Genomic DNA, 27,538 nt, shown 5'->3' on the forward strand with positions numbered 1-27,538 from the left:
CTTCTTACTGGAGAGAGATCAGAGAGCTTCAGAAACACACACCAACCACAGAATCAGACAGATCGATAAAGCTGCACGACAACACAGGAAGGAGCTTCAGGAAACTCTGGAGTCCTTAAAGGAGAAGTTAAAGGTTTTTGATCAAGTTAAAGTGAAGTTTGAACAAACAGCAGAACACATAAAGCTCCAGGCCCGACGCACAGAGACGCAGATTAGGAAGCAGTTTAAGAAGCTTCACCAGTTTCTAGAAAAGGAAGAGGAGGCCAGGTTGGCTGCACTGAGGGAGGAAGAGGAACAGAAGATGAAGGAGAAGATGGAGGCTCTGAGCAGAGAGATAGCAGCTCTTTCAGACACAGTCAGAGCCACAGAGGAGCAGCTGAGAGCTGAAGACGTCTCATTCCTGATCAACTACAAGGCTGCAGTGGAAAGAGTCCAGCAGCGCCCCCTGCTGGATGATCCACAGCTGCTCTCAGGAGCTCTGATAGACGAGGCCAAACACCTGGGCAACCTGAGCTTCAACATCTGGAACAAGATGAAGGACATGGTCTCCTACACTCCTGTGATTCTGGACCCAAAATCTTGTTATCCAACCCTCACCCTGTCTAAAGATCGGACCAGTGTGAGACTAGGAAAGAGAAAGCAGCTTCCTGATAACCCAGAGAGGTTTGGTAGATACCCCTTTGTCCTGGGCTCTGAGGGGTTTAACTCAGGGACTCACAGCTGGGATGTCGAGGTTGGAGACAGTACAGGCTGGTCACTGGGTGTGTTAGCAGAGTCTGTCCAGAGGAAGGGAGTCATACAGTCTGGATTATGGAGAATAGGTTTCTATCAAGGTAAATACTCAGCATGGTCTCCACCAGCTCCAACGACTGATCTCGTAGTGCAGAAGAAGCTCCAGAGGATCAGACTGACTCTGGACTGGAACAGAGGAAAGCTGTCGTTCTTTGATGCTGATACTAACACACACAACACACACATACACACCTTCACACACACTTTCTCAGAGAAGATGTTTCCATTCATTAGCACTGGGGTTAACGTCCCACTGAAGATATCACCAGTGAACGTGTGTGTGACAGTGGAGCAGAGCAGTTAGAGAAAAAGAGGATGGTTATATTCATGATGTTCGCTGAATTTCACCTTTTACATCATTTCTCATCCTAATGTCTCATTATTACAAAGATATGTTTCATTTTCTTTTCATTTGTTGTTTAGTTTCACAGTCTGCTTTTTGTTTAGTTGACCTTTTTAAAGATTACAATAATCTAGCTGACACCTTTATCCATGCGATTTACAATACAAAACCAAAAATTGCAGAATTCTGCAAAAACAATATCTGCATCAAATATGTTGAACTCCTGGGGGCCTGGGTGAACTAGTAGTAGAGCACACGCCCATATATAGAGGCTCTGTCCTCGACACAGAGGCTGCAGGTTCAATTCCGACCTGCAGCACTTTCCCTGTATGTCATTCCCCCTCTCTCATGTCCAAGCTGTCACAAAAATAAAGGCCTAAATGCCGCAGTGCTGCAGTCACAGGCAATAGGAGACAAAGTTGATATGTTTTATTCTTTTTTAACAATACTTTTTTCTCTTTAAATTGTTGTTTATGTTTTATCATTTTGACTTGTTTGTGCAAACACTTCGTAGATGCTGATTTAATCCAAATAGAGGGAAATGAATCAATTTAGCAAAAACTGCATGTTTATGCAGCATCATTGTTCAGATCCCAAAAACGTTTTCTCTTAAATTCTAGTCCAGATTATATCTATGTTAAATTACATGAAATTAATTCTAAATTTTCCAAAATATATCAACAATTTTCTATTTGATGTAATAAAGAAAATGTGATTCTGTAAAAGTGTTTCATTCAGTTTCCATCAGTTGAATTCTGCTATTAATTATTTAATCAGAGGAGGAGTCCTTCTATTTAAGGTGGACATGTCAGTTTTAAGATGGGCTCCTGTGAAAGTTAACCCTTGTGCTGTCTTCCTGTCGACCATGAACCTTCCGGGTCTAAATTGAATATAAAATATTTATGTTGCTTTTTCCAACGTTTTTGTTGCTTTTTTAATGCTTTTGACGCTTTTTTGTCACTTTTTTATCACTTCAGCAGAACTTACGAATTATTTTTGCATAATAGTTAAGATCAGAGGATGTTGAGTGAATCACAGACTGGTATCTGTCAAAGTTTAGTCAGGAGACTGTTTTGAAACCATTTTGACCCGAGGACAACACAAGGGTTAAAGCAATGAGAAAATACAATAGTGCTAAAAAGTGGCAACAGCCTCCAGTTTATTCTACAGCACCATACTATCTTGTTTTTGCAATAATTTCATCTCCCTCAGCTTTTTCTAACCCTGATGAAGTAGAGATCAGTAAAGTGATGCTAAGGCTCTGTCCCAATACCTTCCCTTCCCCTATTTTTGCCCTAACCCTCATTTTTGCGCATTCTCATGTAGAGGTAGGGTGTCCCAATACTTTAGGAAGCAAGGGGGAGTGCTATTTTCCCTTAAAATCAACCCTCAATACTTTGTATTTTTAGAATTTTAGTACTTTTTTTTTGTTTTTATAAACGTGTTTTCATAAGCAAAATTAACACTTTTTTAAACTTTGCTTTAACTTTAATAAGCTATGAGATCGAAATACAAAATTTTGTTAAGTTACTGTATGTGAATAAGCCACAAACTGCTTATTAAGCTGTCGTTCTCTAATGCTGATACTAACACACACATACACACCTTCACATACACTATTACTGAGAAGATATCATTATTTTTTAATAAGAATTTGTTTCCATACATAAGCAGTCATACAAGTCCCACTGAAGATAATACAAGTGAAGGTGTGTGACAGTGGAGTAGAGCTGCTAGAGATAAAGAGGAAGATTATATTCATGATGTTTATTTCTTAAAGGGAAAAGTCGCAGAATGTAACCTCTTAATCTGCACCTGTCCTTTTAATTTCTCATTAATACAAAAATATCCTTGTTTTTTTGTTTAAGATAAATGTTTAGTTTTGCTTATTGTTTGTTTAGTTTGACATTCTCTGTTTTTGTTTACCTATTTTTTGTAATTCATCTAGCTGACACTTTAATCCAACCGATTTACAATACAACCCAAAAATTCACGTGATGCAGTCAAAAGCAAGTTTAATTTTTTTCATGTGTAAAATGATTTCATTTGGTTTTTGATCTTTTGATTCATTTAGCCTTTTGCGTTTTTATCAATACTGTTTTTATTTTAAATTGTTGTTGATGTTTTATTATTTTGACTAGTGTGTGTAGAGCCATGAAGACAGAAAACACTTTGTAGATGCTGATTTGATCACAAAAAAATTAAAATTATAAAATTATTAATAACTGAATGTTTGAGCAGACAATCATTATTATTTTTTTTTATTTATTTAATTTCATTCAGTTTCCATCAGTGGGGGCGTTTTACACCTACCTCATAACCGGATTTTCAGACTTTTTAGTTTAGTCCGAACCAAAATTGCAGGTGAGAAAGGTGCCTTGGACCACGGTCCGGATCAAAAGACCACATTTTGGTCCAATCAGAAGAGGTGGTCTCAGTTCCGACCAAACTGAACCATGGTTCGGTTCGTTTGCAGTATGAAAACACTTTTTGGATGTTTCAGACATTCGGACCAATTATAGGAAGCTCTGGCAGGCTATCATCTTTTTATAAGACCAGGGAAGCTCAGTGCTTACATGTATGTGAAAGAGAGACGGTGAATGTGCTCTGAATTTAAGGAATATATTAAGTCTCTCAAACTTATAGACACTAAAAAAAGTAACAAAACTGAACTTTTAGAGGAACCATTTCTTTTTCCCTTGATGTAATTTTATATTATTGTTTATTCATCCCCTCTACATACTTTGTTCTTGCAAATAACACAATTGTTATTTAATAAACATTATTTAATTAAAGTCATATTATTGTTTCTCAGTATCATTATTTTGAGTGTTGTCTGAAATGCTGTATATATGAATGTATTATTTCAGTAAAGTTGTAAAAAAATCTAAAGTTTTAATTTGGAGGAAATACGTAACTCCAGAAGGTGGCAGTAATGAGTAACATGACTACCATCTAGAACACCAAAGAAGAAGACGTCGACTGTCTGGTTGTGTTTAAACCAAGGAGGTAAGCCTCTCCCAGTAACAGGGATGGGCGATACCACACTTTTAGGATTCGATACTATACCGATACTTTTTCTTGCATTTTCATCGATACCGATAACGATACCGTTAATTTCTTATTGGCAATTTTTGTCAGTAAAAATATTATTACATTTAAGACAAATCACAAGACAAATACAGACCATTTATATAAAATGTATTATGGTCAATACATAATAAAATTAAAATTAAAATAAGTAACATAAATATGAATGAAATAAATTAAATATGAACAAAAACACACACATTTTCACTTTTCTTATTTCTCAAAAAAAGAAAAAATACCAATCTTGGTAGAAAAAGCTAAAAGGAAAAAAAAAACTAATACATCATAACAATGTTATGTTTCGAACCTCTTTGTAGAAGTAAACATGTAACACTTCACTGAAGCAAAAACAAGAGGTTATAAAGTTCAGAATAAACTAGGATTTCCTTATCCTATAAACCTGCATAAGAAAGACAGTTGTTCCCTGAGAAAATGAACTTGGCTGTGTCGCACGCATTGGGTCGGACATTGACGCTCATTCGCTCGTCTCCTGTCCCGTGACATGGGCCAGCTCAATACGCCGCCAGGTACAGGGGTGTCACAGCACATAGTAATTTAAGTAAGTAATCTAAAACAGCTGAAAGTGATGCATACACCCCCAATTATTATTTTTTAGTTTATATCGATACTTTTTTAAGGAAATCAATGCCAAATGAGTAGCGTGAGTATATCGATATATCAATACCACAGGATTGATACGCCCATCCCTACCCAGTAACGCATAGCACCCAATGGTAGCACCAGTTGTTTAGTTCCAAAGAAACACGACAATGTATAAAAGGCTTCATTACCTTGTACCTTACGTTATGGCTCCGTAGCAGACGTTTTTGTAAAAATAAGCTAACGATTGTGTCATAACCAAGTGACTTACTGTCGCACAGTAGAGGAATTACCGTATAGTACAGGAGAAGCTCGCAGGCAGTTTCGACTTAGATGAGATGTTTAGGTTTTATTACTAATGTTAACTAGCATGTTAGTGATCAATAATTAGCCTGTGCCCATGTTATCTCCTTACATACACCTACAGTCTCCGTATCTGTAAGATTGGGAATGATTGAGATTTCTCTTGGCACAGCTACCAGAAGACTTACAACTTTCAGACACGTTGCTCACGTCACATTCTCTCAGTTGGAGGCTGCGCAGTAAAGCTGGCCATCACCGGAAAAGTGCTTCTAATAGCCTTCACTGGTCTCCGTCCAGAGCAACGGGGTCTATTGGTCCATTATATACTGTCTATGCTTATAAGCCATCACCCGCCGTTAGCATTCCATTGACCGCCATTCATCCTGACGTCACTTTGACAGCGAATAACTTTACATCTGAAGCGTTTAAAGACTGTATTTGTCCATTGTTTATTTCTAAAGAAACACAACAATGTAAAAAAAGGCTCCATTACCTTGTATCTGATGTTATGGCTCCGTAGTAGACGTTTTTGTAAAAATTGGCTAACGATGGTGTCATAATCACGCGACTTACTCTCGCACTGTAGAGGAATTTGGACATTTGTTATTCCTGTCAGCGGAGAAGGTAAATATTTCTTCACTTGAAAGTCTAAAGCCTTACTCAAAGTGTCAGTAAAGCTGTTGCTGGTCTCTTGTTGCTGGCTAAGTTAGTTGGCTTGAAAGCCCTGTGTTTAGGAGCCAAACATCCCCCCCGACCTCCTCCCTACGAGGATCTTCACGCTCTTATGCAGCAGCAAATAATGTGCTGGTGACAGTAATAAATACATAGAATACATCTATTACAGAGCTTTACTTTGTGTAGCTATATGTACAAATGGTTCATGAGAAAAGCCTGTCAGGGTGTATAACACATTGAAGCATGAATACTTGTTGCTGACAGTTTAAAAGACAATATCTTTTATTATTGGTCCATCTGAACAGAAACAAGTAGACACATGGACTGGGGCCAAACATCGACTCCAGCATTTTCTATGCTACATTTTATTAGTTTTTATTACAAAATATGTAGACAAACGTACATTCTTTTCATTATATGTGCCTACAGTACAGGCCAAAGGTTTGGACACACCTTCTCATTCAATGTGTTTCCTTTATTTTCATGACTATTTACATTGTAGATTCTCACTGAAGGCATCAAAACTATGAATGAACACGTGGAATTATGTACTTAACAAAAAGTAACTTCAGAAATAACTGAAAACTATTATCTTGGGCTTATATTCTAGTTTCTTCAAAGTAGCCACCCTTTCCTCTGATTACTGCTTTGCACACTCTTGGCATTCTCTTGATGAGCTTCAAGAGGTAGTCACCTGAAATGGTTTTCCAACAGTCTTGAAGGAGTTAGCACTTGTTGGCCCTTTTGCCTTCACCTTGCGGTCCAGCTCACCCCAAACCATCTCGATTGGGTTCAGGTCCGGTGACTGTGGAGGCCAGGTCATCTGGTGCAGCACTCCATCACTCTCCTTCTTGGTCAAATAGCCCTTACACAGCCTGGAGGTGTGTTTGGGGTCATTGTCCTGTTGAAAAATAAATGATGGTCCAAGTAAACATAAACCGGATGGGATGGTATGTTGCTGCAGGATGCTGTGGTAGCCATGCTGGTTCAGTATGCCTTCAATTTTGAATAAATCCCCAACAGTGTCACCAGCAAAGCAACCCCACACCATCACACCTCCTCCTCCATGCTTCACGGTGAGAACCAGGCATGTAGAATCCATCCATTCACATTTTCTGCGTCGCACAAAGACACGGCGGTTGGAACCAAAGATCAGCACAGATTTCCACTGGTCTGATGTCCATTCCTTGTGTTTCTTGGCCCAAACAAATCTCTTCTGCTTGTTGCCTCTCCTTAGCAGTGGTTTCCTAGCAGCTACTTGACCATGAAGGCCTGATTCGTGCAGTCTCCTCTTAACAGTTGTTCTAGAGATGTGTCTGCTGCTAGAACTCTGTGTGGCATTCATCTGGTCTCTAATCTGAGCTGCTGTTAACTTGCGATTTGTGAGGCTGTTGACTAGGATGAACTTATCGTCAGCAGCACAGGTGACTCTTGGTCTTCCTTTCCTGGGGCGGTCCTCATGTGAGTCAGTTTCGTTGTAGCGCTTGATGGTTTTTGCGACAGCACTTGGGGACACGTTCAAAGTTTTCGCAATTTTCCAGACTGACTGACCTTCATTTGTTAAAGTAATGATGGCCACTCGTTTCTCTTTACTTAGCTGATTGGTTCTTGCCATAATATGAATTCTAACAGTTGTCCAATAGGGCTGTCGGCTGTGTATCAACCTGACTTCTGCACAACACAACTGATGGTCCCAACCCCATTAATAAGAGAAGAAATTCCACTAATTGACCCTGACAAAGCACACCTGTGAAGTGAAAACCATTTCAGGTGACTACCTCATGAAGCTCATTGAGTAGGGTTGGGTACCGAAACTCAGTGCCAATAGGGAACCGGTGCCGACGTAAACGGTATTAACGAGACCGAATAAGAACGAAAGTTTCGGTGCCTCATTTCGGTGCTCGACTTTACACTACACCTGACAGCATGTAACGTTAGCCTACCTTTAGCTAGCAGCTGGATTAATCACGGTTAAAATGCTGACAGCTAACGTTAAACAGTGTAAAGTGTGACTGTATTTCACTGTGGAGGACTTCTACAGCGGGATGTAACAGTCTGCTCTGCAGCGCAGCAGCTGCCGTTGTCGCAATTCATAGATATACAGTATGTTTATATGGTCGGAATTAAACAACACAGACGGTGCGTTCACTTGCAGCTGCCGTTGTCGGAATTAAACAACACAGATTCACTTAAAACAGGTAGCCTTGTGGTGCATTCACAGTAATTGTAAAATACCCTTTTCCCATCTGGGGTTCAACAGCAATTTACTGGTGAAATAAGTTATTGTTATTGTTATAGTTATTACATTATTATTAAATCTTTAATTTTGACCATGGCCTTAGCAATAAACAAGTCACTGACTGTTGTTTACTACACTTATTTTTTTTCTTCTTCTTTTTTTTTTAACTTTATTGAAAAGTACCGATTCAGGCACCGTTTAGGCACCGGCACCGTTTTAAAAGTATCGATTTAGCACCGGAATCGAAAAAAAAAAAAAAAAACGATACCCAACCCTATCATTGAGAGAACACCAAGCGTTCGCAGTGCTATCAAAAAAGCAAAGGGTGGCTACTTCGAGGAATCTAAAATATAAGACATATTTTCAGTTATTTCACACTTTTTTGTTAAGTTAAGTGAATTCTGCAAAAACAATATCTGCATCAAATATGTTGAACTCCTGGGGGCCTCGGAGCACACACCATATATAGAGGCTCTATCCTCGACACAGAGGCTGCAGGTTCAATTCCTACCTGCGGCACTTTTCCTGCATGTACTTTCCCCTCTCTCCCCTCTCATGTCCAAGCTGTCAGGAAAATAAAGGCCTAAATGCCAAAACAATAAAATATGTTGAAGTGCTGCAGTCAAAGGCAATAGGAGACGTTTTTTCATGTTTCATTCTTTTTTAACAATAATTTTTTCTTTTTAAGTTGTTGTTTATGTTTTATCATTTTGACTTGTTTGTGTGGAGCAGCAAACACTTTGTAGAAGCTGATTTAATCCAAATAGAGGGAAATTAATCAATTTATCAAAAACTGCATGTTTATGCAGCATCATTGTTCAGATCCCAAAAACTTTTTCTCTTAAATTTAGTCCAGATTATACATTAAAATCTGTTAAATTACATTAAATTTATTCTAAATTTTCCAAAATATATGAACAATTTTCTATTTGATGTAATAAAGAAAAGATGATTCTGTAAAAGTGTTTCATTCAGTTTCCATCAGTTGAATTCTGGTGTTAATTATTTAATCAGAGGAGTCCTTCTATTTAAGGTGTCTATTTAACAGTTTTAACAGTTTTAAGGTGGGCTCTTGTGAAAGTTAAAGCAATAAGAAAATACAATAGTGCTAAAAAGTGGCAACAGCCTCCAGTTTATTCAACAGCACCATACTATCTTGTTTTTGCAATCATTTCATCTCCCTTGGCTGCACCTTTTCTAACCCTGATGAAGTGGAGAACAGCAAGTGATGCTTGAAGTGCTCATATTATGCTCATTTTCAGGTTCATAATTGTATTTAGAGGTTGTACCAGAATAGGTTTACATGGTTTAATTTAAAAACTAAAACTAAAAACATATTTTTGTTGTACTGCACATTGCTGCAGCTCCTCTTTTCACCCTGTGTGTTGCTACAGAAAGAGAGAGAGAGGATACGAGAGGACGAGGAAGCCCATCTACAAACCAATCAATTCATGGGAGTCAGTTTTGGTCATGTCTACTTGTTTCTGTTCTGATGGACCGATATTACAAGATATTATCTTGTTAAACTGTCAGCAACTTCCATGTGACCGCTTATCATGTAACCCCCTAATTTTGTAGAATATCAAACGAATTGTTGTGCATAACTTTTTGTTTGTTATCATATGAACCTGTTCATGAGAATGCATTGACCTGCACATTTGGGATTCTCAGTTGTCATGAGCTAGTTTATCATCAGACACCTGATGCCACTATGCTAGTCTGAATGTCATGTCAAATAACATTTTCAAATGTAGCTGAAGCTTGGAACGAATTATGTCCAAAACAATAATAAACATTGTTAATCTAAATCCAGAAACTAATCAACATATCCTTTTTTGTCGTGTCTAAATGTAAAAATACAGGTGACAAAGTCACAATTCGAAATAATCCAATTTAGAAAATGTTCTTATCAATTATAAGTATCTGGAAACGTAGCTCATGTGATGACGGCAGGACGTAGTTTTGTCACGTATAGATCTTTAGTGCGCTTGCATAACTGCAGTGTGAAACCAAAACTTACCAGATCAAATTCAAAATACATGAACCTTGGTCCAGACCTTGGTTCGGACTTTCAGGTGTGAAAGCCCCCTCAGTTCGCTTTACAGTTCGGTTTACTTCAGGTGAGAACAATCCAAAACAATAAACACAGAAAGTGTCTGTCCGCTGATCACATTGATTGCCTTCTTCTAAAATATCAGAAACACTAAAGGAGAACCAGAAAACCCGAGACGTTATATATTTGTGTTGCTGAGATATTCTGTCCTATAAACAAGCGGCTGTTTCAACCACGTGACCTGTGTTTACATTGTTTGGTGCATTTGATAACGTGCAGTGTGAAAGCAAACCGAACCAAATGAAAAATGTAATCTTGTATCGTGTCGGCATCTCATTTTATTTTTAAAAAGACAGGTTTATGTTGAAATAAATACACCTACACAAATACGTTTGCCATCTTATGGACATCTGTATATCTTTGAAATATACTGTCTGTTTATATGGTTTTATTGTGTACATATTTTTTTATTACTATTATTATTATAACAAATTCCATTTTTTCAATTTTTTATACTTTATGTATATATTTTTTCCTATGTCCATTGTTTCCTTTAGGATTCTTTTTAGGAGTGGGGGCAGGTCTGTCCAAACAACAAGCCCTGTACAGCCCTATTTCTGATACAGTGGTGGCAGAAATTTTGCCATGGTGGGCCGCCACTACAAAATCAACATAGAGGAAACACTGTATGTATGTGTATTTGTGTTATTTTGATGTGTGTACATTTTTTTCTTTTGAGCTTTTGTAACACAGATATTTCCCCAGTGTGGGATTAATAAAGTCTATTTTATCTTCTCTTATCTTATCTTAAAACATGTTGTTTAACTTAGTTTTAAACATGAAGTTTTACATCGGAGGAAATACGTAACTCCAGAAGGTGGCGGTAATCAGCAACAACATGATTACCATCCAGAACACCAAAGAAGAAGACGTCAACGACTGTCTGGTCGTGTTTGAACTACACTGATGGAAACGCGGTTGATTGGAAAGTAGTCGACATTTGTTATTCCTGTCAGCGGAGAAGGTAAATATGTCTTCACTTGGAAGTCTAAAAGCCTTACTCATAGTGTCAGTAAAGTAACGTTACACTTGGCGACTTCACGGCTGTTGCTGGTCTCTTGTTGCTGGCTAAGTTAGTTAGCGTTAGCTACCGCTAGCTAGCCGGCTCATGCTAACTTGCATGGCTCATTGACTGACTGTCTGTCTGCCTGCTGAGTTTTCTACTCAATGGGAGACATTGTTGGCGGATTAACAGAACATACAGTTATCATCCTCTTTCCACAGCTTCCATTTGTTTCAATGAGCAGCAGTGTTTTCTGCTACGGGCGCTAACAAAGTCATGCTAGGCTAGTTTGTGTCGCCAGCTAACTTCAACCAAAGAACTGAAATAAAGCAAGTTGTGTTCGTGTTTACCAGCTCCAGGTTGGATCCAAGTGGTCTGTACATAGAAAGAACCAAACAGAGGGGTCCTACATGGCTGCTCCAACATTACAGCAGCCCAGTTTCCTCCTGGTGAGTCTCTTGACTGTTTACAGTTTCTAATCGAGAAATCAACATTTCATCTCTCGATTGATTGATTATATTGATTATTTATGGATATAGAAGAACAAAAATCAAATAAGGGATACAACAAGGGCGTACATTTGGGTTCAACATTGGGGGGGTTGAGATCTCCACTTTGGAGTAAAGTTTTGAGCCTCAAACACTTTAATTTCTGCATTCTGGTTCATTTTTCTGCAACAAGTTATGGTGCGAATGTCTTTATTTATGGAAAGTAAATTCTAATATGTTTTTTGGGGGTGTTGCACTGGCCAGTTTTGTAGGGCTGCCACCTCTTAGTCGATTAGTCGACTAATCGGTCGTTTTGGTCTTAGTCGACTAAGATTTCTTTAGTCGATTAGTCATTTTTTATGCTTATTCATGCTTAATTACTTATTTCGAAGAAACTTCTGAGCACATTTATGGTAAACACAAGATTTAAAGTGGTGCTTTTGCAGGATTAATTGTGGAGAAACTCAGTTTTACAGATGGTTAATTAACTACATTTATATTGTGCTTTTCTAGTCTTAACCAGCTCTCAAAGCGCACAGCTCTGTCAATTAAATCAACTAATCGATTAGTCGATAAAATCATATAAGTGTTAGTCGACTAAGAATTTCTTTAGTCGAGGACAGCCCTACAGTTTAGATTATTTGGGGGGTTGTAACCCCCTATCCTCCTCCTGTAAATTATGCTTACGTGTATAATGTAAAGTGTAAACACAAAAATTCTGTTGAAAGCATTCGCAAACACAAAAAAGTACTAAATTAGAAACAAAAAAAGCCTTAAAAGCTTCACAGTTAATAAAATCGTTGGTAACAAAAACACAAAAAGCCCAGGACCTGTCTGTCATATTTTAATTGGTCATCTTACCCCAGAGATGTCTTCTTCATCTAACTCTTTGTGATTCTTGTGTCACATGGTGAATACCTTTTTTTTGGTTCCGATTATTTTTGTCTTCTATCTAAAACTAACAAAGCTAGTCTCTTTTCTTTTACTGTGTGATTGACAAAACATGAATGTGTTGTCTTGTCTTGTCGCTCCAGGCCAATCTTAAAGCTGATACATCCACCAAACCTCTCCTCCAGCGATGCCAAGATCTGGTGAAGATCATCGATGACTATCCTGCAAAGGTACTGTTTACCCCCACCGCCACGGACTTGTCTGCGCTATATTTGTTGTGAATGGCTATGAACTTTTTATTTTACTGAAATGACGTTCACACCGCAAGTCTTAATGCTTAATTCAGATTTCTTTTGCTCAGATCAGATTTTTTGTTTGGCTGTTCACATTACCTTTTAAAATGTGGCCTATATCAGATTCCAGTTTGAACTGTTTGCGGTTTCGAACTGACCCGCATGCGCAAAAGAACTCTCACTCAACGTTGGGGAGGTTATGGAGGAAATAAGCGTTTTCACTTTTATTTGTTATTATTTATTACACTGCAGCCACGTTCTCATGTGTCCGCATACTTCCATTTTTTTTGCTATTTTTTCAAAAACGGAGCGGTTACGGTATGATCCTTCTAGTTTTGATTGAATCTTCCCATACACTAATTAGGGCTAACACCTCACTCTCCCTCCATTGACTTGCTCCATTACTGTTCTCGATGTTGTTGGCCTAGTCAAGTTTTTAATTTTACTGTCTGTGTCTAGGGCTAACTCCCACCGGAGCATAATTGGGACAAATGTCGATGTAGATTGACTTAAAAGTCACATCAAATCCGCCTCGGTTGTTCACACTGCGGCCGCATTGAAAAAAATCAGATCTGGGCAAGATTTTAGTGTTAACCCTACTTCTGTAGAAGTCTGACCCGGTCACTTGACCTCAGATTTGGGCCACTTTTTTCTGCAGTCTGAACGTAGCCATAGATGAAGATAGAAAATCTCCCTTTTTACATTTTCACAAATGGAATAATGGTTTCACAAGTTTGAAAGTGTGTTTCAGACAGCGTTGAGGCTTACACAAGATGTCTAACAAACTGTCACAACAGTATGAGAGCAGAAAAACTTAGAATCGGTCGCTCAGAAATGTCAATTATGAGTACCGGTGTATATCTATACACTGTAACAACAACACATACAGTCCCAGTGCAAAGCATCATTTGTTATGCCTTGTATAGCATCTTTACAGCCTTTTTGTTTTGTCTCCACATAGTGTTTGTACAAGCTTATTGGTGAGAAATATTTGGAAAAGAATGCCATTGGCTTTGTACCTCGTGCCCAGTTTGTACACGACTGAGTCAGCTGTTTGTCTCTTCACTGGATACAGCAGGGCAGCTGACCCAAACTTGTATGTCAGTGCTTGTAGTACGAGGTAACAGCTGCTAGAACTGTGACTCCCGACTTTCACTTTGAGTATCATCACTTTCCTATTAAAGGAATTTGTACTGAACTTTTTACTTTACTAGGGCTGGGTATTGTTAAAAAAAATTGCGGTACCAGTGCCAATACGTGACTTTGATACCGGTTCCTAAACGATACTTTTTTCGATACCAATTTCATAAAATCCATTTTAACAAAAAGAAATTACAACATTAAGGCACAAATCCTTTATTTATTTTTCAGCTCCTACTACGTGAGCCCAGTCTCTGTGCGTAATATACAGTTTATCCTGCATGCCTCTACGACGTATAATGTTAGACAGCCAATCACAAACATGAGATCTTGGTAGAAGTGTGCTGCGTGCTTGTTGGCTCACTGGCGTTGATGAGATTTACTCCATAGGTATTGAAATTTGGTATTGAATGAAGAGTCAAGGAGGCAATTTGGTCGGTGCCTAATAAGGTATTGAATTCAGTACCCAGCCCTATACTTACTAACCCTAAACCTTTGCAGAAAGATATGCACAGAATCCAACATGAAAGATTGTATTGTACTTTATTAGAGAAATTAATGGGGATATTAGAGTTGCAGATAACTCTTTCTGGAGAGAAATAAACAATAAATACAGAAAATACGAGTCAGTGGGGGTCTGGGGCCTTGTTGGTGAGGCTTACTGCTGAGGGGTTCTCTGATACATCCACAGTTGTTTTCGCTGGTGCTCATTATAATCGAGCAGTCATAATAATGTGTTAAATGTGTTTCCAGTTCATGATACAGTGTTTATGTGTGTGTGTTTCCCTTTTAGGAGCTTCACGCCATTTTCCCCTGGCTGGTGGAGACCGTGTTTGGCAGTCTGGACGGCATCATCGCAGGCTGGAACCTGCGACTCCTGCACTCACGGAGCAACGAGTACAACATTGTCCTGGAGTTTCTTAAACCCAGGTAGTTACAGCTTCTTTCGCGGAATCTGTGAATGTTTTTTTTTTTTTTTTTACAGTTTTCAGCAGTGATCCAGAATGAAAATCTGCCTCAGTTCAGTTTTTCAATCTGCGGAAAATCCCCCTGTAATTCTACCGCATCAGCCAAAAGTGTAATTTCATTCATTGTGGGTTTCTATAATACATTCAAAGACTGTTTCTTATCTGTTTTGTATTTTGTTTCCAGTGGGCCGATGATGAAGCTCGTGTACAAACTTCAAGCAGAGGAGTACAAATATGAAATACCTGTCAATTATCTTCCGGTAAGAACTTTTGTCTCTTTAGTGACACAGCTACACTCAGTGAAACTCTCTACCTCCGTTGTTTGCAATAGACCACTTTGTTCAGACTTGGTTTGTGTGCTTTTTAAAATCTCTGTTTGTGTGTCTTGACTCTCATTAGATAAGTGTGTTTTTTGAATAATGTTCCCCTTTTGAATTGTTTCTTTAAGCCAAGTACCCCCTGACCAGCGCTAATCATTTTCGGTAGAAAAAGAAAACTTATATAAAGAGGACCAATAAAGCGCAGAGAGAGATTTACTAAACTACATCCTTGTGACTAAAAAAAACATTTAAATGCTGATGAGAAAAGGAGACAAAAACTGTAAAAATGACAAAACCTTGGAAAAAGATGGTAGAAGGAAGGAAGGAAGGCAAGAATAGGTCGAAAATTATATCAAAAACTTGTGACATAACTTCGAAAAAAGCGACTTACAAAGTAGAAGGACCGTAGAAAAGTCTACATAAACAGGAACAATGTTCTGGACAACAGCCTTGTAACTATTAAACATTTTGTTAAATATCTCACGTACCCCCTGCAGACCTCCAAAGTACCCCTAGGGGTACACGTACCCCCATTTGAGAAACAATGATGTAGAGCACACGTGTCAAACTCGAGGCCCGCGGGCCAAATCCGGCCCGCTTATCAATTTAGGTTCACAAGACATTTTGGCAAGCTTGTGCGCCAAACCAGAAATATTCTATGATGGCTAAGGAACTTTTTCTGCAGACTTTTGGTAGGGCTTTATGCTGACATATATATATATATATATATATATATATATATATATATATTAAAGCAACAAAATATTCGGAAAACAACGACAAATGGGACACAAATGTTGGCGAAAACCACAAAAAAGACAGAAAAAGCAACAAATGTTGAAAAAAGCTACAAAACTGACGAAGAATTAGACAAATGTGAAGTGCAGGTAGACAATCAAAGATATTTGACTTTTCAATGAAATAAAAGCATGGCAATAAACTCTACATATCTGGCCCTTAATGTGATTGTCATTTTCCCGTGTGGCCCTTAGTGAAAGTGAGTTTGACACCTCTGGGAGTATGATGTAGGAAAAAAAGACTGGTGGTACATAATTAAATGTTGTTCCATTTTATGTTGAAGGCTATTACAGTTGTAGATTTGTAACTGGTATCCGTTTTGACAAAGTGTCAGCCATATCTGCCTCATCTTGTTCCATTCTCACCCCCGGTGTGTCTTCCAGGGTCCAGTGAAGGCCTGCATCCAGGAGGGAGTCCTCCCCGACTGTCCGCTGTTCCACAACAAGCTGCAGTTCCCCCTGTCGGGTCTGCTGACTCTGAACCTCGCTCTCAGTATCCTTTCCACCAAAAACCCCAATCTGTCTGGGTCCTCTTGATGTATTAGAGAGGGATTTCCCATGGCTGGCCAAGCCTTTATTAGAAAACAAAACCATGTGCCGGCTAATTACTATTAATGATAATAACAGTTCTTTGTGTCTGTTAATCTATATATATTGTATGTTAAATGCACTCAGCTCTTAAACCTATTTTTCAAAATCCGTGTCAAGAAATTTCATTGATCAGTAAATCTGCAAATTTTCATCAATCACTTAGTCAATGCAATGTTTAAAAAGTAGTTAAAAAAGCCTTGTTTTTTTCCCACCAATAGATCAAATCTCAAAGTTGTTCAGTCATGTATGACAAAGAAAAGCTGCTAATCCTCCGATTGGAGAAGCTAGAATACTGAGAATATGTAACATTGTGTTTCACATTTCTTGCTTGAAAAATAACCGTAACAATGACTTAATTGTTAAAATAGTTGCCAAAAGTATTTCAATGAATCATTAACTAATCATTTTAGCTGTTCTCTTCTAATTTGTCCTGAGATTTTGCAGCAACAGTTTGTCTATTGACAACAGGAGGGTTCATACAAGGCGAGGGAGGGAAAAGACTTTACATCACTGTGTTGTTAGAAGATTTATTCCTTAATGCTCTGCAGATCCGTTTGAATTCTTCATGTTCAATTTCGCCTACTGTCTCCTCACACCAAAGGTGAGATTACCGAAAAACTATCAATGATATTCTGAGTTCTGTGAACCTTGAAAAGTATAAACGTAAATCATTAACAGCTGAAGCCTGTGCCGAGTTGTGGACTAATAATGGATTCATAAAGGCTGTGCTCATAAGTGCTCATATTATGCTTTTGGGCTTTTTCTCTTTCCTTTATTGTGTTATATATCTATTTTGTGCACGTTATAGGTTTACAAAGTGAAAAAGCCCAAAATCCACCCCAAAGGGACTTACCATCTCCAACAGAAACCACTGTTCACAAACTGCTCCAAACAGCTCTATTGTAGTCCAGCCTTTACTTCAGAGACGAACGTGGTCACTTTGTAACACAAAAATATAATGCTCGCCTAGCTGCTAGCATGGTACGGCCTCATACTCTGCTTCTGACTGGCTAGTAGTCCTTACCTAGGTACTGTCAGGGCACCCGCTCATCCTCTGCTTCTGACTGGCTAGTAGTCCTTACCTAGGTACTGTCAGGGCACACCCTCATACTCTGCTTCTGACTAGCTAGTAGTCCTTACCTAGGTACTGTCAGGGCACGCCCTCATACTCTGCTTCTGACTGGCTAGTAGTCCTTACCTAGCTACTGCACATGTGCGACTCCCAACAAAAATGGAACAGAAGTGAGATGCCTCACTCTGTAGCTAAAACAGAGAGCTCAACACACAGGGTGAAAAGAGGAGCTTCAGCAATGTGCGGTACGAAAAAAATGTGCTGTTTTTTGAAAGTTAAACCATGTAAACCTATTCTGATATAACCTCTAAATACAATTATGAACCTGAAAATGAGCATAATACGAGCACCTTAAGTGATAGCCTGATAGACTGATCTTTTATGCTATACAGAAAATATTAAATAAAAAAACAACTTGATCTAAGTGGTATTCTTGGCTGTTTGTCTTCGGAACGAGCACAACCATTGCTTGCCATATTATTTCTCACCGTTCTCTTCATGTTTTCAGAGTTACCCCCAAGGCCAACAAGGAAGCTCCACTGACAGCGCCTATTTTGTGCTCGTGGACACTTACCTCAAATACTTCCTCCCCAGTGAGGGAAGTGTACCGCCTTCCCCTTTCTCCGACTCAAGGGGCTCTGTCACTGCACCTTCACCCAGGTATTCATAGCAACAAAGATCTTATAAATATATTAGAGTCAGAGTCATATCTGTCTGAAGATTGGGAGATAAATCAAGACAGGATAGGGCCAGAAAGTTCTCAACTTCGTCCCACACCTTTTGAACATGAACAAAATTATTTGAATTTTTTGTTGCTGAGGATCTTGTTTGTTTTTCTTTTTTTATTGCTTATCAGTTTTGCTTGTGTGTGTATTTTTTTGAACATGTTCAATAAATTGACTAAATAAAATGAAAAAGGTGATGAAAACAATTAATTGAACAATTACATGTCGTATAACAAAAAAAGTTTCTATTTAGTGAAACTTGTTTCCTTGAGGGATGGGTTAAATGCAGAGAATAAATTTCGCTATGTGTATGTGACAAATAAAGTACCTTTACCTTATACTTCTACTCCCTTTCAACCTTTACTTCAACAGATCTTCCAGTGTTTCTTTTGCTGGTTATGGCGTTCACAGCCCCAGTCTCCTGAAGCATCACATATTCCACCAACCGTCGGTGAACGCAGACCCCGCAGCGCAGGAAATCTGGAGGTCTGAAACACTGTTACAGGTAAGACACAAATCAAACTAGGGGTGTCACGATTTCAAAATGAGCTTTCGGTTCTGACTATCTAAATCAGAAGCAGGGTTGGCCATTCATTCTGTATTTATCTCTCTCTTCACCCGCCTACTTGCACAAGTCCGGAGCTGTAGCATGCAGCTCAAAACACACGGTAACATTAGCTTAACGGTAGCCTGCAGCTGCACTTTCCCCCATGGCCACTGCTGGCGTCAGATATTGACGGAGAAACAACAGAACTGTAAAATCCTCCTGCTTCCCGCAATGTGTGGCAACATGTTGACTTCCCCATGAGTGAGTTATGGAAACATGCTGGCTCCAACGGGATTCCGCAGTGCGTTCACGTGCACCTCATTAAACTAATGGTGCATTCAATGGCGCCTCTAACCCTGAGAAACTCAAACTGTTGTTGTACAATACCCTTCTCCGATCTAGTGGCTCTTATTGTGGCATTACCGTCCCTGCCTAAAAAAAAAATGTTTAAATCGAAGTGTGAGCTTTAAATCAAATGCTGTTTCGAATCGTGGATCTGGAGAATCGTGAAATCCCTAAATCAAACTATGGGTTCCTGTGCTTATCATATAAAGACTTTTAACATTTTACAGTGCAATAAAATGAATTGCAAGTAGTGGGGGTTTGTGTCTAAGAGAAAACTAAAATACATTTAGTATGCTTTTAACAGATGCTGGTTCTAGTGTTTGACTGTGTGTGTGTGTGTGTGTGTGTGTGTGTGTGTGTGTGTGTGTGTGTGTGTGTGTGTGTGTGTGTGTGTGTGTGTGTGTGTGTGTGTGTGTGTGTGTGTGTGTGTGTGTGTGTGTGTGTGTGTGTGTGTGTGTGTGTGTGTTTATCCTAAGATGTTTGTGGAGATCTGGCTCCATCACTACTCCTTAGAGATGTACCAGAAGCTGCAGTCTCCTCAGGTAAAGGTAAGAGAAATTTCCTCTCCCCATCGCACAGCTGGCTGTTGAATGGCTGACCACAAACCCCCCCACCCTCCCCAACACACACACACACACAAAAACCTCCACCATCTCTGTCCCGTCCCAGAGCGAGCCCAGTGTGGGAGAATGGTTCTGACCAGCAGCCTCATGGTTGGTACTTTTGTCCATCAGCCACCAGACCAGCTACGGTCCGGGAGGTCCTACTCATAGACTGTATATAAAGATGGGTGTGTGTAATTACAACAAGTCAAATTTAATGTTTCCCAAGTCTTCATTTTCTGATCAATTTGGCTTTAATTAATTATTTAATGCTATAAAAAAGGCTGAAACATCATGATTGGCAGCTGGGATTAACTCGTGATTAGTCGAGCGGGTGTATGGGCGGGTCTTTGATACCGCGGCTCCACCGCCTTGATCACTACTGCGCAGACTCTGGCTCCAAAATTACAAGACCCGTATCTGGGAGGAATTGGAGACGCGCCGTTCATCTTTATATACAGTCTGTGTTTAAAACTAAAAAAACTACAGTTTTACAAAATTGTGTATGGGCTGAATGTAAAGATGGACCAGCTACTGTGGCTGGTTAATACAAAAGATCTGTGATCACTCTGCAGGCAGCCACAGTCCCACATACCTATTAAAGAAAAACATATTATGTGTGTGTGTAACTGTTGAAAACATTGGCTGCAGCGAGTTCTTCTGAATCAACTGACTGAGGTTAAAAGGTTTCCTGAGTTGCTTGCAGTATGAATGCACAGCAGGCATCCCTGTTTCCCACTTTAGAAGCATCCCGGTCATAAGTAAAATGGTTTTAAAATCCCTTTTGTAGCTTGAGAGTAGCTGCAGAGTAAAGCTACTGCATTACGGAATCTGGCATGTGTTCCCCGTAGTAGTGCTTATGCTTCCTTTCACCTTCCTTTGCATGCTGGGATGTCCCCAAGTCACTGAGTGTTTCTTTTGTTAGTTTTGTTGTCTGTGTGTGAAACACCATTATAAAGCCACAACACTGTGAAGGTTTCTGGAGACTCTTCCTGGAGAATACTTTTGTGCGAAATTGGCAGAAAATGCAGTTTTCAGCCACTTTGAATATGGAATATTAGTACTTTTCTCTATTTAATATAACAAACTGAATATATTAGGGTTTTGGAGTGACAAAAAAAGCTTTAAGCTTCTTTAAACCTTGAGTCTTAAATATGAGCACTGCAGAACTTTTTTCAAGCATCCAATGGAGGATGCTTGAAAAACGTTCCCCTGTTGCAGCTACAGTACAGTTCGGAATGTGTTCTGATGATCAAAAGCAATCACAGTGAGACTTTGTGCTGGTGCCGTTTGTATCATCCTGCTCCGTAGTTTTATACACTTTGACCCTCGGCTATTTAGATTGCATGATTAATGTGAAGCCAAGATGTTGTACACTTGTTTATTCTCCCGACAACACTGTTTCCTCAGTATTTATGGAGCAGTAGTGTTACTTACAAATCTAACTAAGTGCTTTGGAGCTGCAAAGATTAGTCAAATAATGGATTAGTTATAGTTTCTAGTTTCTTCTCTCCTCTGTGACAGTAAACTGAATATCTTTGAGTTGTGGACAAAACAAGACATTTGAGGACGTCATCTTGGGACTTTGGGAAACACTGATCCTAAACAACTAATCCATTCATCCAGAAAATAATCAACAGATCAGTTAACAATGAAAATAATTGTTAGTTAAAGCCCCTAGATTGAACCAAATTAGGGCGACTGTGCCCTAAACTGCTCATGGTGTGTCAATCATAAATATTAGTGCTGCAACAAATTGTTTTCTCAATTAAAGGTGCTCTAAGGGATGTTGGATGACGTCACTTCTTGTTGACGTTCGAAGTATTGTCAAACACAACGGAGGCTAGCTCGGCCCTCCCTCCTCCTCATCCCATCCCCTCCCTTCCGCTAACTAAACCCCCCAACCTCCACCCCAAATCTTTCTTGTCCGTTATTGGCTGGAATGCTGGAAGACTGTTTATTTTTACAGTGTGTTCAGGGGACAGGCAGCTCGCGAATAGTGAGGAGATGTTTACTGTATGTGCCAAAAATGTTGTAGCCTAAAAAACCATGTGATATCGCTTAGAGCACCTTTAATCATATATCTTTTGGTTTTTAAAAACAATACCAAATGCAGTTTTAAACAGTCCAAAACCCCAAAGATGTTCAGTTTGTTTTAATGTAAGAGAAGCAAAAAACAACAACAACACATCAAATTTTAGAAGCTGGAACTGTCAGATGTAAGTTGCTAACTAATCTTGTTGTCAGTCAACCAATCGTTGCAGCTCTGGTTCAGATTTTTAAATATCAGAAGTCATTTCACTTCAAGCTTTGAGCTCCGTTAACTGCTCCAAAAGGCTGCAAAGGAAACCGTGAAGTAACCCTTCAACTCCTCGTGTAACATGCTGACCAATGCAGTCATAAACACAGGTTTCATCAAGTCTACCTCCCCTGTACCAAATGCTAATCTTCCTAAAATATATTAACTACTGTGTTGAGTTATTGTGTTCTGTGTCTGTGAAGAGTGGACTGAAACTGCAAGATTTTAGCTTGGATCACCCAAGCTAATGTAGATGCTTGAAATGAGAGTTAATGTTCTCAGATCTGCAGTTCATATTTAACAAAACTGTCAATATATATAGCATACCATGTCATTTGTTTAATATGGATTAGTTTACCAGACCAAACCCACATATTCCTGCATGTTGTGCCTCTGTTGGCAGTGTTGCACTGTTGATTATTTTGACAGTTGTATTGGTGCAAAACTAAATCTTACAGTTTTGAGTTCACTCTGGTAATGATGTTAGACATTAGGGATGGGAATGATTAAGACTGATAGCCCAACTTCTATTTAAATATGCATCTGGATATATCAAGGATACATCCACACAATCTGGCACATTTTCTTTTACGGCCAAACCTTTTGTTTTGTTTTTTGAAACACTCCAATCCTCGTTGATGTTGAGCTCAACAGTGAGCGCCCGCTTTTTAAACGCCTCTGATTCCGGAAGTGATTTTTTTTTTTTTTTCCTGATCTATTGCTCAATTAACGTTTCATTAAATGCTTATATAATGAGTTTTAAGCGTTGAAACAAGCCAACCAGCTACGAGATGAATCGTGACCATAAAACATGACTGCAAAACGGCAGAAAAAAGGCAAAAGGTACAAGACCGTGTACAGAGATGATCATAGACTTCAGTGGCAGCAGCTTGCTAAAGGTCAACCTTTCCATGGTAACCGCGAGCTCCGCCAATCTGAGACGTCGCTATTACGCTTAGGATTGTGGATAGTGTAGTACTTCTCCATGACAATGTGAATAAAACATGTTTTTTCATAAAACAATGTGGATATCGTACAGACTTCTGGCTTCTTTGGGGGCAGAAACCTTCGTTTCACAATCTCGTAGCAGATGGGAAGTCTCCCTTGGACTGTGTAGACATTATGGCTGATAATCAAAATTCCATTTGGAGAAAATGAACGGGATATTTACTCTTCCGGATCGACACTGTTAAGCTCTCCAGCCACGATAGCTCTCTTCTGTCAGATCTCTTGCTCTGCGGTAATGGGCAAAACATAATTCTGTTACTTTACATTTTTTAGTAACTGTGATTTTTATTTGATCCTGTTTGAAATGATTCCCATCCCTATGGCGATGTAATCCCCCTCCGTCTGGTGTTCAGGAAAAGGCCTCAGCATCGTTCCCCCGGCAGTTAAAGCATTGTGTTCCCACAGTCAACATTTTATTCTTGTTTGTCTCCCCTCCTGTCTTTCTGCTCCAATTGTGTTTCTGTCTGGTTGCATTTTCCTTTTTTCGCTGCCTCCTTTTTTCTCCTGTTCTCATGTGTACCTTCCTCCTGGCACCTTTTTCTTTTCCTTCCTCTTTCCCCCCCCACCTTTTCGTTATGTCTTTCCTCATCCTTCTCTTCCCCTCCCCCTCCCTCCCCCTGGTGGTAACGGGTGAACAGCTGGCGCTGCTGCAGTACCGCCTCAGTATGTCCAGCATGCCGTGCCAACCCTACGCCCCACCAGGCTCTGGGACCCGCCACACCTACCAAGTACTTTTACCTTTTCATTCACCCCCGCCCCTCTGGGGCCTCCTGGAGGTAAACCGCAGTCAGTTACAGTCAAAGTCAAGGGTACTTCTCTCAAATTGACAAACACGGTGAGACATCGCCCCCCTACGAAAAAGGTGGAAGTGATTGGTTGTTTGTGATGCACTATAGAGTGCTGCAGGAATGAGTCCTAAAGATCTGAAATGAGTTGGCAGCGTTTTTGCACTTCAGCTTCTCTCTTCTCGAAATCGATGGGTTTTTTGTTAATGCCTGACATAAAATTTGTGGTTAAGACAAGTAAAGAGATGTTCATGTTTTGTTCTTTGTAGGGATGAAACAGTGCATTGCGAATTGTTTAAAATCAATATAAATGAATCGTGCTGCAGGTTTTAAATGGACCAGGACGTTCTCTAGTTTTTTTTTCACTTGTTTGACTTCAGACTTTACTGTGTGAGAAAAATCGTTTTGTAAATCTTATTGAATCTTGACTTGAGTGTAATGTTACATGCTTAGTTCTTTGACATAAAATATGTTAGTAAATACCCCACTCGTGAATTTTGAAGCCTGTATTTGTCTTTTAAAAAGGCGGTTGCCTACAAGTGGCTTAATAGGACTACAAATGTCCTCATGTGGAACACGCAAAATCTTCCAATTTTGTTTAATGAAATTTGCATATTTTACAAATCTCATGTAATACAAACCATTGTTCGGCATCATACTTAATGAATACATAAATAGGGCAGTCATTTCCATTCAATGAGCATTACCAAGGGGGTAAGGGAGCAGCCGGAAAGCGTACCTCCTATTGGAAGATTGTTTGGCCAACGAGCCATCACCTTCTACTAGCATCCCATTGACTCCCATTCATTTTGACGTCACTTTGACAGCGAATAACTTTATATTTGAAGCGTTTAGACTCTATTTGTCCATTGTTTATTTCTAAAGAAATATGACAATGTATAAAAGGCTCCATTACCTTGTATCTCACATTATGGCCCCGTAGCAGCAGTTTTTGTAGAAATAAGCATTTGAAACAATAGTGTCATAACCACGTGACTTTAGAGAAATTACCGTATACTACAGGAGAAGCTTGCAGGCAGTTTCGACTTACATTAGCTGTTTAAGTTGAATTTCTAATGTTAACTAGCATTTTAGTTAGCAATAATTACCCATTGCCTATGTTATCTCCTTACATATACCTATGCTCTCCGTCTCTGTAAGATTGGGAATGATTGAGATTTCTCTTGGCACAGCTACCAGAAGACTTACAACTTTCAGACACGTTGCTCACGTCACATCTACGTCTTCAAGCTCAGTTTGTGGCTATGCTCACCCATCACGGGAAAAGTGCTTCTAATTCACTTCCACTTCTCCATAGAAGTATATGGGGTCGCTGTCTCCATTTATTGAACTGTCTATGATTACAACCTTACATAATGATGACATGACATACACATACTTAAGAATAAAGGTTTCTTAAATACACAGTAAGAAAAAAAGAAAGAATAAAATAAAAACAAAATCTAATTGAAAAGTATGCTATATAATCACATTTCCTTAAAAAAAAATCTTGTCGAACAGGCGAAATCAGTTTTAAGTTGGTGGTGGGGAAGTTGTAATGTGACCGTGATGTTTAGTTCTTTCATAGCCTAATGTTTGTTTGTGTATTTGTTGGTGATATCATTTACATTTCAAAAATTATTTTCTGCCAAAATGTAATGGGAAAAATCCAGTTGGCTTTTTGTCGAGGGAACCAGGACGTTTCTAACTTCGGTTTGGCCTACAAAAATACGTAATCCCTGCAGCACTCTAGATATTGTCACACACAACCCAAATGATTAAAGACAATCCAGCTTTTTAAATCAGTCATTCCCTATTCATTTTGGCCTTTTGTTTACCTTTGTGTCAGGAATTAATTCCTTCTCCTTTTTTAATTAACTTAAAAATGCTCAAAATGTAGCAAGATTTAAAGACTTTAGGCTGACCCTTAAAAAAGTATCTATAGTTAAGGATCCACAAGCAGCAGCGTGTGGTCCTAACCTAGAATTTAAGAAATAAGAGATTACGTTATCAGTCCTCTATGATGGACTGCTTATTAATTATTATTATTAATCCCTGTGCTTTTATGGTAGCCCAAAGTCTTACTCTTCTGTTCCCTCTGAGGCCTCCAGTCTGACTGTAAATTGTGAATCTCTACAGAGAAGTATCCTTGACAGGAAAAGTAAGCCTGCAATGAAGCTTTTTGGAAATTGAGCAAATTCTTGTTGGTTTGGATGTTGATTCTCTTTTGCCGTTTGTGTTTTTTTAAATGCATGCTTTTTTTACACTAAATCTGGTGTGCTTTTGTTGCTTTACATGTTTTTGTAGGTGTTAAATGTTTGTTTCTTGCTCTTCATCAAGCAAAAGATACTACTACAGTTTGAACAATCTTTATTTACATGCATCAAAATCATTTAGTTATTAGAGATATTGTTTTAAATTCTCAGCCTAAATTCACATACATGTTCTTCACAGAGGTAAGGTTTGCGTTTGCTTGCATTATTATAAGAAAAACTGTATAATTTTGCTGTAAGCAGCTAATGGAGCACTGAGGTCCAACCATTCATTCTCTCTGTGTCATTTATTAAAATGTAATTTGATTTCTACATTTTAATAAATCACGGCTGTGAGTGATCTTATAAAACTGTAGGGCTGCCACCTCTTAGTCGATTAGTCGACTAATCGGTCGTTTTGGTCTTAGTCGGCTAAGATTTCTTTAGTCGATTAGTCATTTTTTATGCTTATTCATGCTTAATTACTTATTTCCAAGAAACTTCTGAGCACATTTATGGTAAACACAAGATTTAAAGTGGTGCTTTTGCAGGATTAATTGTGGAGAAACTCAGTTTTACAGATGGTTAATTAACTACATTTATATTGTGCTTTTCTAGTCTTAACCACCTCTCAAAGCGCACAGCTCTGTCAATTAAATCAACAAATCGATTAGTCGACAAAATCGTATAAGTGTTAGTCGACTAAGAATTTCTTTAGTCGAGGACAGCCCTATAAAAATGTTCATTAAATATACTTTGTACAGCCCAAAATGAATAGCTGTTCTCATAGTCTGAAACAACCTCAACAAAGAATGAATTCTTATTATTTTCAGTATAAATTCAGAGGAAGTTTTTGGTTACAGACATGAGTGTCCCTACCATGTTGTCCTGGTACAGACAGGATGCCAACTGAAGATGAAATGATTTTATAAGCAAGGGAAGAAACAAATGTCATAGTAGAATGCTAATAATGCTGAGATGAAAAGAAAAAAAAACAAACAGATCTGATGTTGAGTATCCGCTGCAGGTCATTGTTTTTCAGAATTTGGGACCAAAATCCTACCACGACGATCCGTCCGATAGAAGCAGCTGTACACATAGAAGACAAAATGATTTGCTAACTGACTGGCCCAGACTCACTCTCTCTCCTAGTAATAAAGAGGTTAAGTCCCTCCCCTTCCTTTGTCCACCATGGGACGTTATTTCGGAAGGAAAATATGTAAGATAATGAACAAGGAGACAAATAATGGTTTGATC

At 38.9% G+C, this 27,538-nt stretch overlaps 2 protein-coding genes across 7 annotated transcripts in view; both read left to right on the top strand.

The window, feature by feature from the left end:
* The first annotated feature begins 456 nt into the window (after positions 1–456).
* LOC114554503 (E3 ubiquitin-protein ligase TRIM39-like) lies at positions 457–1,860 on the top strand. The gene has a single exon (XM_028576393.1). It carries the CDS (start codon positions 533–535, stop codon positions 1,094–1,096), a length of 564 nt encoding a protein of 187 aa, XP_028432194.1. The 5' UTR covers positions 457–532; the 3' UTR covers positions 1,097–1,860.
* Positions 1,861–10,971: 9,111 nt separating this feature from the next.
* smpd4 (sphingomyelin phosphodiesterase 4) overlaps positions 10,972–27,538 on the top strand; it is a 27,269-nt gene continuing 10,702 nt past the window's right edge. The window contains exons 1-11 of one of the 6 annotated variants that reach the window (XM_028575567.1): positions 10,972–11,119; positions 11,512–11,607; positions 12,681–12,767; positions 14,764–14,900; positions 15,123–15,198; positions 16,440–16,548; positions 17,195–17,247; positions 18,227–18,378; positions 18,816–18,948; positions 19,812–19,883; positions 23,883–24,020. In XM_028575567.1, the coding sequence (XP_028431368.1) occupies positions 11,569–11,607; positions 12,681–12,767; positions 14,764–14,900; positions 15,123–15,198; positions 16,440–16,548; positions 17,195–17,247; positions 18,227–18,378; positions 18,816–18,948; positions 19,812–19,883; positions 23,883–24,020 (996 nt within the window). In that variant the 5' untranslated portion in view covers positions 10,972–11,119; positions 11,512–11,568. The remainder of the gene's footprint in view (positions 11,120–11,511; positions 11,608–12,680; positions 12,768–14,763; positions 14,901–15,122; positions 15,199–16,439; positions 16,549–17,194; positions 17,248–18,226; positions 18,379–18,815; positions 18,949–19,811; positions 19,884–23,882; positions 24,021–27,538) is intronic. The other 5 variants (XM_028575569.1, XM_028575568.1, XM_028575570.1 and 2 more) reach the window with 5 other exon arrangements.

This window comes from Perca flavescens, chromosome 4 (assembly GCF_004354835.1).
Source record: "Perca flavescens isolate YP-PL-M2 chromosome 4, PFLA_1.0, whole genome shotgun sequence".
Classification (NCBI taxonomy): domain Eukaryota; kingdom Metazoa; phylum Chordata; class Actinopteri; order Perciformes; family Percidae; genus Perca; species Perca flavescens.

Bases quoted from the DNA above. Each gene is read 5' to 3' on its own strand.
- LOC114554503 (XM_028576393.1), top strand. From the start codon at position 533: ATGAAGGACATGGTCTCCTACACTCCTGTGATTCTGGACCCAAAATCT.